The 15,077-nt window shown below is 39.9% G+C and overlaps 1 protein-coding gene across 2 annotated transcripts in view; it reads right to left on the bottom strand.

Moving 5' to 3' along the window:
* Rlf (RLF zinc finger) overlaps positions 1-15,077 on the bottom strand; it is a 64,330-nt gene that overhangs the window by 43,840 nt on the left and 5,413 nt on the right. For both annotated transcript variants that reach the window (XM_090335133.1, XM_090335134.1), the window contains exons 2-3: positions 4,115-4,269; positions 1,464-1,545 (exon numbers count right to left, since the gene is read on the bottom strand). In XM_090335133.1, coding sequence (XP_090191259.1) covers positions 1,464-1,545; positions 4,115-4,269 — 237 coding nt within the window. The remainder of the gene's footprint in view (positions 1-1,463; positions 1,546-4,114; positions 4,270-15,077) is intronic.

A 15,077-nucleotide genomic window follows, 5' to 3' on the forward strand; every position in this document is an offset into this window, starting at 1 on the left:
CACTACTTCCAGCTTTTTTCTATACATGTGGTACCAAGGAATCGAACCCGGGTCTTCATGTATGCTAGGCAAGGACTCTACCACTAGGCCAAACTCCCAGCCTAATAATGGAAACTTTCTTGATTTTTAAAATATTTGAACCAAATGAAACAATACTCTTTTTTGTTTTGGCCAGCCATGAGCCTGGGTATTGTTCCTGTGCTTCTTTTGTTCAAAACTAGAGTTTTAACACTTGAGCCACAGCACCACTTCCAGCTTTTTCTATTTATGTAGTTCTGAGGAATTGAACCCAGGGCTTCATGTGTGCTAATCAAGCATTCTACCACTAGACCATACTCCTGGCTCTCAAATAACATTCCTTCTTCTTTCATTGAGACAATTTCCTAGATTGACTCTGAACTCATGAATCTCCAGGCTCAGCCCCTAAGTGCTGAGATTACAGATGTGTCACCAATCCTGCATTAAAAAAATAATAATAAAAATGGGGGATAGGGGAAGCTGGGAATGTAGCTTAGTGGTAGAGTGCTTGCCTAGAATTCATGAAATCCTAGGTTCAATTTATTGGTACTCTATAAACAAAAAATAAAATTAGATGGATAAGTTAGTTTTGTTTCGTTTGTTTGCTTTTTGTTGTTTTGTTAGGTAGTGGGGTTTGAACTTAGGGTTTGGGTGCTGTCCCTGAGCTCTTCGGCCCAAGGCTACTGCCCCACCCTTTCAGCCACAGCCACTTCTGCTTTTCTAGTTGTTAATTGGAGATGGGATTACAGGCATGAGTCACTGAGTCAGGCTGGGTGTTTTTGTGGGGGTTTTTTTGTTTTTTTGTTTTTAAGTTTTAACATTCTTTTCAGGTTCAAATCCTTTTTCTCATTTCATGACTTAATCCCAATATAAAATGGTTTTGTTGTTGTTATTGTTTTTTAGGGTACCAATTTTAGTTTGCTGTAACTAAGTATCCTGAATCCTATACAGAAACTTAAAAAAATAATAATAATATAGTCTAACTCACCTAGAGCTGGACACTAGTAGCTCACACCTGTATGCTAACTACTATGGAGAATCAGATCTAGAGGATAATGGTTCAATGCCAGTCTGAGCAAAAATGTCTGCAAGAGGGGCCGGGAGTTTGGCCTAGTGTGCTTGCCTAGCATGCACAAAGACCTAGGTTCGATTCCTCGGACCACATACATAGAAAAAAGCTGGAAGTGGTGCTGAGGTTCAAGTGGTAGAGATCTAGCCTTGAGAAAGTCCAAGGACAGAGCTCAGACCTGAGCTCAAGCCCAGGACTGGCCAAAAAAAAAAAAGTCTCTAAGACTTTATGTCCATATAACCAGCAAAATGCCAGACTGGAGATGTGACTCAAGTGGTAGAGACCAATCATGAGCAAGAAAGCCAAGTGTGAGTTTAAGAAACTGAAACTGAGTTTAAGCCCTGGCAATATCCCTCAACCCCAAATTTTGACTCACCTGTAGAGACTGAAGGAATGGTACCCAGACTTCGCATGGCAGCTCACTTTCAGACACTGAAAGTAGTAATTCAAAACAACTCCTACGATACAAATAAGTATATAAAGGTGTTTATAGCAGTAACACATTTCACATTTGTTTACAGCCTATTTTGAACTATTTTTTTTTAATTAAAGAATTTATTAACATTTATTCTGAACTGCTTTACTCTTTCAATTTTTCCCTGATTGTTGAAGGGGGTGACACAGATCAAGATGCTGTATTCATATACTGCTCTGTTAAATGACACCTCACTTACACAGCTGCTTAAAAATAACTTAAAAATATAATACTGTTCCAAGACATGTGAAAGGGTATCAATGTATGTGAATTAATGCACCTTCTATCTGGCAAATATCATGTAACTTCTATCAATTACAATAAAAATATATGAAAAAAATATATATATACTGTTAAAGTAGAAAAAAACCACACAATGCTTTATATTCACACTGTTGCTTTAGTATTTAGTTAGGATATATAACCTTATATTCTAAGTAGGTTTAGTTAGCTTACTTGGTGGGGAAGGGCAAGATACTCACAGGAACAATTCAGATTCTATAAATGAAAAATGGGAGTACATGCTAGTACGACTTTAGGTGACAGAGTGATAAATATGTAGCTGCTGACAATGTTCATTTCTGCCCCTTGTGGAAACAAAATAGTTGGGAAAGTAATTTTTTTTATTTCTAATAAATCGAGTAAGACAAAAAATGTCTTTGCTGGGCATTAGTGGCTCACACCTAAAAACCTAGCTACTCAAGAGGCTGAAATCTGAGGAATCATGTTTCAGACCCAGCCCAGGCAGTAAAGTCCTCAAGACTCTTACCTACAATTAACTATTACAAAGCCAGAAATGGCACTGTGGCACAAAATGATAGAGCACTAGATTTCAGCACAAAATCTTAGGGACAGGGCACAGGACCTGAGTTCAAGCCTCAGGACTGACACAATTTTTTTTTCTTTTTTCTACTGTAAGCATTATCCATGCATAAGGAAAAAGCAGCAGGAAGGATTTTGAAAAGGAAACATAACTACTTGAATAAAGAACTCAAAGTACCAATCAAGCAACACTTCTCTAAATTCCTACAGAGTATTATTTTACCACTTAGGGATTAGGATAGGTTAACAGAGTAAGGTTTGGTGGGAGAAGCAATAGGATTACAAAATCAAGAATGCTTACATATATAGGTTTATTATAGGATTTGGCTTTAGACAATAGGAAGGGAAACAGGTTAGGCCAGAGAAAAGGAAAATGAACCACAGAGACTAGAAGTTACCCGCTAGATAATTTAATGCAAACCAAAACCTCAAAATCTTTGTAGTTTCTCAATCTGCAAGTGAATAATACACTAAAGGTATAATTCTGTTGGTTAAAAGGCAGCTGCATACTAAAGCAACAGCTAAATGACTATGGACTCTTACAATGTACTATTCTTTAAATAATTTTCTCCTGGTAACAGTACTTAGTTCAAATAATATAATCAAACTGCAGAAATTTCCCTCACATAATGTTCTTCAGAGACAACCAGAATTTCCAGATGCTCAGTAATTTGAATCAATCTGTGATGGTTAATGATTTTCTTTTCTTTTTTTTCAGTTGATAGTGTGGCTTGAACTCAGGGCTTGGATGCTGTCCCTGAGATGTTTTTGCTCAAGGCCAGAAGTTAACCACCTGTGGCAATTAATTCTGTTGACTGGAATGAATTAAGCAGGTTAATTCTGCTGGCTTGAATGGATTAAGAGATACCCAGAGGACTAGTGAAGCACACCTGAGCTTTTCCAGGTAACTAAGGTGGGAAGACTTGTTCTACAAGGTGGCAGCATTCTTCTACAGACCACTACCCAAATGAAGGGAAAGGAAAAAAGCTATTGAGTACAGGCTTCTTCAAAGCTTCATGGTTTTCATGATAGAAGCTAAATTGCTCTGCTTTGCTCTGCTCTGACAGGTCCTCAGAACTGTAAGCCAAGAAAAATCTTTCTTCCCCTTTTTTTTTTTTTTTTTCAGATACTTGGTCATGGCAACTATTAACACAAAAAGATTGGTACCACGAGTGAGTTATTGCTGTAACTAAACCTACTATGTGGTTCTTCAGCATTTGGAACTGGTTTACAGAAGCAATTTGGGAATATGTAGAGTTAAAGGCTAGAGAAGCTCTAGAAGTGTCAGCAAAGCTGGGTGATTCTGGTAGGAACCCAGACAATCAGTAAGCCAATGGGAATGCAAAGAGTAAAAACTATGCTCTTGACATTTCAGATAAGAACGAGGACTTATGGGGAAATGACTAGAAGTTATAACAGTTACATTATAGCAAATAACTTGTTTATATTTTGTCCATACCCTAAGACAGTGAGAGGCTGAGTTTAACTATGATAGACACAGAAGAAATTTCAAAACACCCCAGCATGCAGGCTGTGGCATGGTTACAGCCAGCTGCTTTTACCTAGATGTATAGTGAAAGTTGGGAGTAAAAAAAAGAATAAAAAGATTTAAAAAAAAAAAAAAAGTGCAAATGGGCCAGAAAAAGCATGTTTAACTTTAGTCAAGAAGGATTATGGTTAAGAAATCATAGCCATTAAGTTTTTAGACTGATTTAAATTCTCAAACTTACAGTACTAATCTGCCAAGCACTAAGAGAACATCTTCACATTCAGTAGTTAAAAATGGACGTGCACTGGCAAAGCTTTGGATGGCAAGTCGATATACCTCCAGAAGATACACAATATGTTCTGATGCATTCTTGTTGCTTGCATATTGCAATAAGGTCTAAAAAATAAAATGAAACATTTGATTATTTCACAAGTAAAAATGAAACAATCCAGGAAATGGAAACATAGTTGTTCGTTTTATTTTTTTTTTTCCTTCTTAAAAAAAAGAAACGACATCTCTGTTCAAAAATGCACTACTAGCTGGGCTGGGCTGGGCTGGGCTGGGCTGAGATCTAAAGTTGGGGGTTCAAAGCCAGCCCAGGCACTAAAGTCCATCAACTCTTATTTCCAATTAACCACTAGAAAGCGAAGTGGTGCTGTGGCTCAAGTGTAGGGAAGTAGCCTTGAGCTGAAGAGCTCAGGGGCAACACCTATGCCCAGAGTTCAAGTCCCACAACTGACAATGCACTACTAGTTCCTTTTTTTCCTAAGAGACACTTTTTATCCTCTGTGTGCATGTATGCTCGCGCAAGCTAGTCCTGGGACTTGAACTCAGGGTCTGGGCACTGTCCCTGAGCTTTTGTGCTCAAGGCTAGCACTCTACCACTTGAGTTATAACTCCCCTTCCAGCTTTTTGGTGATTAATTGCAAATAAAGAGTCTCACAGACTTTTCCTGCCTGGTTCGTTTCAAACCATGATCCTCAGATCTCTACCTTCTGAGCTAGGATTACAGGTGTACACCACTGGCTCCTGGTTTCTTTTTGGGTTTTGGTTTACAGAACTCTGTTTTCATCACTTAATGAGTTATCTCTGTTAAGAAACTGTTCTGACATGAGAATAAATCTTCAGAGTAAACAAAAAAAAAATCTATGTTGTTCTCCTTACAGATCTGGAGTAACCAATTCTAAACATGCAATTAAGACAGAAGAAGCATACCAGGGAGAAGGCAGGGAGGAAAGGAGGGAGGGAGGAAGGGAGGGGAGAAGGAGGGAAAGAAGGGAAGGTGTATTCTCTGAAAATAGCTATTAGCTCTTGGTTAACAAAAAACAACAAACCACCTGCACTGATTTATTTTTTTCTGCAGTGATTAAAACAACTGATTAAGCTTCTAAGATTTTATGCCAACCAACTTAATTTTATTCACTGATTTGTTTGTTTGGTTTTGTGCTGGTCCTGGGGCTAGAATTGAGGACCTAGCTGTCCCTGAGATGTTGTGCTCAAGGCTACCACTAGAACCCCAGTCCACTTTTTGGTGGTTAATTGCAGATAAGAGTCTAATGGACTTTCTTGCCTGGGCTGGCTTCAAACTTGAATCTCATATATTATGGCATCTGAAAATCTAGTTATTATATCCATTATATGTAAACATCTTGCTACGTAAAATCACTTATATAAATAGCCTTCAGTATTTTCAGAAAAGCATCATGTCATCATTTAGCCAAATCCCGTATCTTAATTTTTTTTAATTGGGTTAGGAGGATCATAAAGCTGATCTCCACATAATCCTGTCTCAGCTAAACTGAGTAGAGAGTATGCAGAATGCATACATATCTGTTATGTAATCAGACTTCTAACTGCCCTTAATAAATTTATTAAAATCAATGTTAGAAAATCTGATTTAGGGGTGGGGAGTGGGGGGAGGGAAATGGGGACCAAGACATGAGAGAGGGTATCAATGTTTGTGAAGTAATGCACCTTCTATCTGGTGAACATAATGTAACACTTCTATTAATTACAATAAAAAATATATTAAAAAAAGAAAATCTGGTTTAGATCAGTACATTTCTTATTGTTTGTACCTGCTAATCTAACAATTAGGAAACTTAAAATATCTATACTTGATATCAGATTTCATATTCCTTGAAGTCAAAGCAAACTCTATAGGCCTACCACTCCTCACCCACTTCAACTCCTATTAGCCTCCAATCTAATCTTTGCTGAATATAATATTCAACTATGTATTCATTTGACAAGTATTTACTGATAGCCTATTATTATAATAAAGTACTTGGGGAAAAGACACAGCTTTCAAGATTAGTCAATAACATGATAGCTGAAGCCACACATGAAAACTCATCAACTGCTAACTAAAGCATACAAGAGAAGTATAGAACATATACAGACAATTGGATTTCACTCCCCAATCCCGCCATGCCATATCCAAGTGTAATGAGAATGTCCCTGCTACCAAAGCTATCATCTTCTGACACAAAAATTCTATTAGGACTTCTACAAACACTAGGCACAATTTTGTACAAACCTGTTATTCAAGCACTTAGGAAGAAGAGATGAGCCAGGAGCAGTGGCTTACGTCTGTAATCCTAGCTTCTCAGGAGGCTGAGATCTGAGGATTTCATTAAAAGCCAACCTGGGCAGGGAAGTCTGAGAGACTCTTATTTCCAATTAACCACCAGAAAACTGGAAATGGTGCTGTGGCTCAAAGTGGCGGAGCATTAAAGCTCAAGAGCTTAGAGACAGCGTCCAGGCCCAGAGTTCCAGCCCCATGACTGACCAAAAAAAGAAGCAGAGATGAAAAGATCTTGGTTCAAGGCAGCCTAGGCAAAACTGTAACCAAAAAATTTGGGAGTGGAGGTGCACAGCTGACAGCCCACCTATGGGGGAAGAATAAACAGGACTGAATTCCAGGCTAGTATGGGCCGAGAGGAAGGGAGAGCATGATACTCTACTCAAATAACTAAAGCAAAAAGAGTTTGAGGTATGGCTCAAGAACCTGAATTAAGCCAGGCACCTCACAGCCATAATCCTAACAACTCAGGAAGCTGAGATCTGAGGATCTTGAAGCCAGCCCAGGCAATACAAAGCCCAGAGATTCTTATCTTCAACTAATCACTAGAAAACAGGAAGTGGGGCTGTGGCTCCAGGGTAGGGTAGTAGCCTTGAACTGAGGAGCTCAGGGATAGCACCCAGGTCAGAGTTCAAGCCCTATCAACCCCTCCCCCCTCGAAAAGTACCTGAATTAAAACCCCAGTATCAGGGCTGGGAGTTTGGCCTAGTGGTAGAATGCCTACCTGGCATATGCATGAAAGACCAGGATTTGATTCCTTGGTACCACATATATAGAAAAGCCGTTAAGACCAGCTGGTGGCTCATACCTGTAATCCTAGCTACTCAGGAGGCTGAGATCTGAGGATTAAGGTTCAAAGACAGCCCAGGCACTAAAGAACCTGAGACTCATAATCTCCAACTAACTTCTAGAAAACAGGAAGTGGAGCTTGGCTCATGGGTAGGATGGTAGCCTTGAGCTGAAGAGCTCAGGGACAGCACCCTGGCCAAGTGCAAGCCCCAGGACCCACAAAAAACAAAACCCTTAAGTGATACTGTGGCCTAGGTGGTAGACCATTAGCCTTGAGGAAAGCCCAAGGACAATGCTCAGGCCATGAGCTCAGTCCCCAGGACTGGCAATAAAAAATTAAAAAACAAACAAAACAAACAAACAAACAAAAAAAACAAAAAAACCCAGTATCACCAAAAGGAGGGGGTGGAAGGAGAGAGCCAACCAGATGCCAGTGGCTCATTTTGTAATCCTAGCTGCTTAGGAGGCTGAGATCTGACAATCCCGGTTTGAAGCAAGCCTGGGCAGGAAGATTACAGGCATGAACCAGCTCCAATTTTAGTGTGTGTAGCATACATTTACAAAAGAAAAATTATCCCCCCCCATTTTTCATTATAGGGTTTCAAAGAAATTAGCAGGACACTGCCTGCCCTCGAAATATTCTTACAACCAAGGAGGAAAAAATTGTTTTATGCAATGGATAAATGCCAATTTAAAACTTACATAGTATGAAATTTCTCAACAGCATAATCATAATTTTATTTATTGAGTACACAGTATGGGTCAGGCATTTTCCTAAGAGCTCTGATGGTACTATAGATGCATAGCATAACAAAATATTAAGAATGAAAATGGTCCCATAAGATTATGATAGAACCAAAAAACCTCCTATTGCCTAGTATTTTTACTGACTTTACATGTGTAGAAATATTTAGATTCACAAATATATATATATATATATATATATATTTTTTTTTTTTTTTTTTGCCAGTCCTGGGCTTGAGCTCAGGGCCTGAGCACTGTCCTTGGACTTTCTCAAGGCTAGAGCTCTACCACTTGAGCCTCAGCACCACTTCTGGCTTTTTTCTATATATGTGGTACCGAGGAATTGAACCTGGGTCTTCATGCATGCTAGGCAAGCACTTTAACCACTAGGCCAAACTCCCGGCCCATCACGAATATTTTTTTGCCAGTCCTGGGGCTTGAACTCAGGGCCTGGGCACTGTCGTTGGACACTTTTTGCTAAAGGCTAGCACTCTGCCACTTGAGCCACAGCACTACTTCTGGCCTTTTCTGAGTATGTTGTACTGAGGAAGTGAATACAGGACTTTGTACATGCTAGGCAAGCACTCTACCACTAGGCTATGCTCCCGGCCAGATTCACAAATACTCTTATCTCCAATTAACCAAGAGAGCGAGAGAGCGACAGAGAAAGAAAGACAGAGAGGAGGGAGAAAGAGAGAGAGAGGAGGAGAGAGGAGAGAGAGAGAGAGAGAGAGAGAGAGAGAGAGAGAGAGAGAGAGAGAGAGAGAGAGAGAGAGAGAGAGAGAATAGAAAAATTTTGAGGCTGGCTTTGAACCATGATCCTCAGATCTCAGCTACCCAAGCAGCTAGGATTACAGGCATGAGTCTCTGGCACCCTGTTATGCTTTCTATTTCATATGACAAAATACAAGACTGATCCAAATTGTGGTATTTTATCCACATTTATTATTAGAACTTCATAGGATAAGTTGCTCTAGGTTTAACATTTTCACTTACCAATTCTTTTAAAGATGAAACCAAATGATGACTACACAAAGGAAAAAAGCCAAATACAGGAAACCTAGAAAACTAACTTACTAACAGACATTCCTGCCTGGGTTGGCTTCAGATCATGATCCTCAGATCTCAGCCTCCTAAGTAGCTAGGATTACAGGCAAGAGCTATCAGCACCAGTCTAGGATTATGTAATTTTGAGCAAAAGCCAATTTCAATGGTCAAGTCACTTAGGAAGCAATTTGAGGAACAAACATCAAACTACTTTGGCCCAAGGTCATCATACATCCCTTTAAGGGCACTCTATGTCACAAATGTCACACTGTAAGAAAAAAATGTAAATCACTAGGTCTTTCCAGTGTCGTGTAGCAATGATGTGTAAAAGATTAATTTATAGCAGGGAGCAGTGACTCACACCTGTAATCCTAGCTACTCAGGAGGCTGAGATCTGAGGATGGTTCAAAGCCAGCCTAGGCACTAAAGTCCGTGAGACTCTTATCTTCTATGAATCACCAGAAAACTGGAAGTGGCACTGTGGCTAAGGGGATAGGGCAGTAGCTTTGAGCTGAAGAGCTTAGGGACCGCCCCAGGCCGAGAGTTCAAGTCCCATAATTGACAAAAAAAAAAAGGATCAATTTATATATCATAAATGACTACACTGGCAAATCTTTCAGACACAAATACTAAATTGTATCACACACTCAAATGGCTATGACTATAATTCTTTAGATATGTTCTGTTTCTTAAGAACCACAGGGAACATATAGAATTTCAAGACTACATAGTCAAAACTGAATGATTAGACAAAATCTACTTTTAGTGGCTCAACTATTAATATTTAAAAATTATTAAAAAAACCATACAAAAACTCTATAAAACACATGAAAACATTCAAATTCTATTACAACACAAATGTGATAGAAACTTTTTTTGCCTAGCAGACAAGTAAATATTAAAGTTTAATAAATTGGAGGAATGGCTTAAATGGTAGACTACCAACCATGAGTTTAAAAAAAAAACACAAAGGAGCATGACAGCCTGAGTTCAAGCCCCAATGCTGACAGACACATACACATATACATACAAATACCAAAAAAGAAAAGAAAAAAAAGCTTAACAATACCAAGTTGGAAAGAATATAGTGAAAAAGCGATTCCCAAACACGGTTGTTTTTTTTGTAAACTGGTATCCATCATAATTTAAACATTCTTTTAGCATAGTTATTTCTTTTCTTTTCTTTTTCTTGTCCAAGTCCAGGACTTATACTCAGTAACTGATACTTTATGTTCACTGGCAGGTGCCCTCCCACCTAATCATGCCTTCAATACCTAGCATAGTCATTTCTATTCCAGGAATTTATGCTGAAAAGGCTTAATATTTATAATTCAATATATGGCTTAATATTTAAGATATGTCCTAAAACATTACTTGTGATAACCAAAAAAAGGACACAAATGATTAATTACGTACATGTTCAAGTGTACAAAAAAATGTCTTCAACATATTACATTAAAAAACAGAATGCGGGACCGGAAGTTTGGCCTAGTGGTAGAGTGCTTGCCTAGCGTGCACGAAGACCCAGGTTCAATTCCTCGGTACCACATACATAGAAAAAAGCCAGAAATGGTGCTGAGGCTCAAGTGGTAGAGCTCTGGTCTTGAGAAAGCCCAAGAATAGTGCTCAGGCCCTGAGCTCAAGCCCAGGACTGGCTAAAACAAAAACAAAAACAGAATGCAAGCCAGGCATGATAGCTCATACTTGGAGATCAAGAAGACTGAGGTGCAGCCAGCCCTGTTAGTGAACTTCATTCTAGCCAAAAAAGCCAGGCCTGGTGTGCCTATCACACCAGATATACAAGAGTCATAAAGGTCATTCTATGTCACAAATGTAACACTATAAGAAAAACATTAATGGAAATCTCTAGGTCTTTCCAGTTACTCAGCTATGTCTTTTCAGAGTCTTGTAGCAATGATGACTGCTGTTCAGGCTTATGGAGGAGACTGAAGGGACATAAGACCATATTCTGGAGGAAAAAAAAAACAAGCCTGAGCAAGGTAGCTCAAGCCTGTAATCCTAGCTACTTGAGTGGCAGAGATCAAGGGATCAATGGTTGGAGGTCAGACAAACAAGTTTGCAAGACTCCATTTCAAATACTGTCTGGGTGGCACAGTGGTATCTGCCAGTCATCACAACAACAGGAAGCACAAATAGGAGGACCAAAGTTCAGACTGGCCGGAGCCGTAAGTGCAACCCTATTGTGAGAATAACCAAGTGTATTTGGGTACTACTGACTCATGCCTATAGTTATTCAGGAAGCTGAATTCTGAAGATTACAGAAAGTCCATTAGACTCATATCTCCAATTAACTACCAAAAAGCCAGAAGTGGAGCACTGGTTCAAGTGGAAGAACACTAGCCTTGAGCAAAAAAACTCAGGGACAATGTCCTTGCCCTGAGTTCAATGTCAGGATAAGAAAAAATGAAAATAATTTTTTAAAAAGCCTAACTAGACACTAGTGGCTCATGTCCACAGTGTGAGATTTGAGCAGGTTCAACTCTGCAAGGATAGAAAAGTTTGCCATATCCTTTTCTAATTAACAACCAAAAAAGGCTGAACAGGAGTTATGTCTCAAGTGGTAGAGCACCAGCTAGGTGTGAAAAAAGCTGACCACACAATGACCTAAATTCAAGCTCCAGTACATGCAACACATATGCACACACGTATACATACTGTACGTGTACACACACACACACACACACACACACACACACACACACACAGAAAAGGTAGTGCTGGCCTTGCAAGCCTAAGGTTCTCCAAGTACCCAAATTATAATACACTGCAATAGATCTCATATAGAAAATGTTTTACAAAAATTTTACGGGGGGGGGGGGGGAGTTTAGCCTAGTGGTAGAGTGCTTACTTAGCATGCACAAAGACCTAGGTTCGATTCCTTGGTACCACATGCATAGAAAAAAGCTGGAAGTGGTGCTGAGGTTCAAGTGGTAGAACTCTAGCCTTGAGAAAGTCCAAGGACAGGGCTCAGGCCCTGAGCTCAAGCCCAGGACTGGTGCAAAAAAAAAAAAAAAAAAAAGATAAACTTTTGGGCTGGGAGTTTGGTCTAATGGTAGAATACTTGTCTAGCATGCACAAAAACCCGGGTTGATTCCTTGGTACCACATACATAGAAAAAAAGCTGGAAGTGGTGCTGAGGCTCAAGGGGTAGAGCCCAGTGTTCAGGCACTGAGTTCAAGCCCCAGGTCTGGCAAAAAAAAAAAAAATAGGGAGAAGTGTTTTGGTTTTTAAAAAGCTTATGGAAGCTGGGCACGGTGGCTCACACCTGTAATCCTAGCTACTCAGGAGGCTGAGATCTGAGATCTCAGTTCAAAGCCAGCCCAGGACACTAAAGTCCATGAGACTCTTACTGCCAATTAACCACTATGTATGTATGTGCGTATGTGCTAATCCTGAGGTTTCAACTTATGGGTATATCCCTGAGCTTTTTTCCCCTCAATGCTAGCACTCTGCCACTTGAGCTACAGATCCACTTCAGGTTTTTTGGTGGTAAATGGAAGATAAGAGTGTCACAGACATTCCTGCCCAGGCTGGCTTTGAATTGTGATTCTTAGATTTCAGCTTCTTGAGCAACTAGGATTATTGGCATGAGTCATTCAACCCAGCTAAACTAAATTTTTTGTCATTCCTGGAGCTTGAACGGTCCTTAAGCTTTCTCAAGGCTAGCACTCTAGTCAAAGCTAGTGCTCTACTCCTTTAGCCACAGCACCACTTCCCACTTTTCTGTAAATGTGGTACCAACGCATCAAACCCATGGCTTCATGTATGCTAGGCAAGCACTCTACCACCAGGTCATAATCCCAGCCCCTCTTGATATGGTCTTAATGTCAATATGCAATATGAGTCTTCTATAGAGACATTAGATGTCATGAAACATTTACCATACCTGAAACATTTTGCTATGTTTAAAGCCTACCCAAAGTCACATGCCTTTTTTTCTACTATAAAACAAAACAAAGTATTGGCTACTTTGTTTCTCTGCACACCACACTGAAATTTGGTTCTGTAGTTTCTAAATCATAACTATGAGGTTTTTTTGGTTTTTTTTTTTTTTTTTTGGTCAGTTGAACTCTGGGCCTGTGACAGAAAAAAGGAAAGACATTAAGAGGGCTTGATGACAATGGGTGAACAAATGCAGCAGTGGTACTCAGTAGACAACTTGTTGAAATAAAGCTGAAAATGAATAACTTGCAGGATGGGAGGGAAAAGCTGGAAAAGAGCGAGGGAAGGGATGATATTGTCCGAAACAAACTGTACTCTTCATCTGACTTATATAACTAAAACCTCTTTGTACACCACCAAAGTATTAGTAGTAGTAATCATAATCATAATGAATGCTTAGAGAAGCCAAACACTATGGTTCACATCTGTGATTGCAACAAGAACGTGGTGAGTTCAAGGCTGGCATATGATATATAGTGAGTTCACAGTGAATCTTGTCTCAAAACACCAAAAAAAAAAAAAAAAAAAAAAAAAGCTTGAGGACTTATGATCTTGTTCCAATAGCAATTCCATACTTTTGGAGATCAGTTGGTTGGTAAATATTTACTAAACTTGAAGAATCAAATAAAAACGTAAACCCTCTCCCAATAAAGCACTTGCAAACTCACAGGCAAAAAATATTTATTTTATTTTATTTTATTTTGTCAGCTGTGGGGCTTGAACTCTAGGCCTGAGCCCTGTACCTGAGTTCTTCAACTCAAGGCTAGGGCTCTACCATATTAAGCCACAGCGCCACTTTCAGTTTTCTGGTGGTTTTAGAGTCTCACAGACTTTTATGCCTGGGCTGACTTTGAACTTTAATGCTCAAAAAAGAGAGAGAGGGGTAGCTAGGATTACAGACATGAGCTACTAGCACCATCTCAGGCAAAATTTTAATCATATGCATAACGGTGATCATAACTTTTTGGCCCATGGACTCCAAGTAAAGAATTCCTAGGGGCTGGAGTTTGGCCTAGTGGTAGAGTGCTCGCCTCCCATGCACAAAAACCCAGGTTCAATTCCTCGGTACCACATACACCGAAAAAGCCAGAAATGGTGCTGTGGCTCAAGTGGTAGAGTGCTAGCCTTGAGGAAAAGGCCCAAGGACAGTGCTATAGCCCTGAGTTTAAGCCCTGGGAATGGAATAAAAAATAAAAAAATAAAAAGAATTTATGGATGTGAGTAAAATGTAAATGCCAGATATACATTTGTACTCCAGCACCTGGGAGGCTCAGGGAGAAGGTTCACAAATTCAAGGCCAGCCAGGCCTATGTGGTTAATTCCATGCCAGCCTAGGATACAATGTAAGATCCTATCTCAAAAAGTATTAAATTAAAGCCAGGCACAGTGCCTCACACTTGTAATCATAGCTACTGGAGAGGCTGAGATTTGAGGATCTCAGTTCAAAGTCAGCCCAGGGCACGAAAGTCCATTAGACTTTCTCCAATTAACCACTAGAAAATGGGGGAAGTGAGGCTGTGGGCTCAAGGGGTAGGGCGGTAGCTTTGACTGAATAGCTCAGGGACAGCCCCCAGGCCCCACAAAAAAATTAATTAAAATATAACAGGCTAGGTGAGATAGAAAAGCAAGCTTAGACTAAAATTTCAAAGATATCTCATTTTATTCCAAAACTAAAAAATGACATATGGAAGCCAGGCGAGGTGGCTCACACCTGTAATCCTGGGTACTCAGGAGGCTGAGATCTGAGAACAAGGTTCAAAACCAACCACAGCAATACAAAGCCCAGAGACTCTTATCTCCAATTAATCACTAGAAAATGGGAAGTGGGGCTGTGGATCAAGGGTAGGGTGGTAGCCTTGAGCTGACAGCACCCAGGCCCAGGGGTAGGGTGGTAGCCTTGAGCTGAAAAGCTCAGGGGCAGCACCCAGTCCAGAGTTCAAGTCCCATGACCCCCCCCCCAAAAAAATGACATATTGATTATCTCAAATAACAGCACAGTCATTTCTTTAGTTCTGTCCTCACAACACAGTGACACAGAGAACAGTAGCATCATAGAAAACAGCATACTGGAAATGTG

Source organism: Megascapheus bottae, chromosome 6 (assembly GCF_031878675.1).
Source record: "Megascapheus bottae isolate mThoBot1 chromosome 6, mThoBot2.hap1, whole genome shotgun sequence".
Lineage (NCBI taxonomy): Eukaryota > Metazoa > Chordata > Mammalia > Rodentia > Geomyidae > Megascapheus > Megascapheus bottae.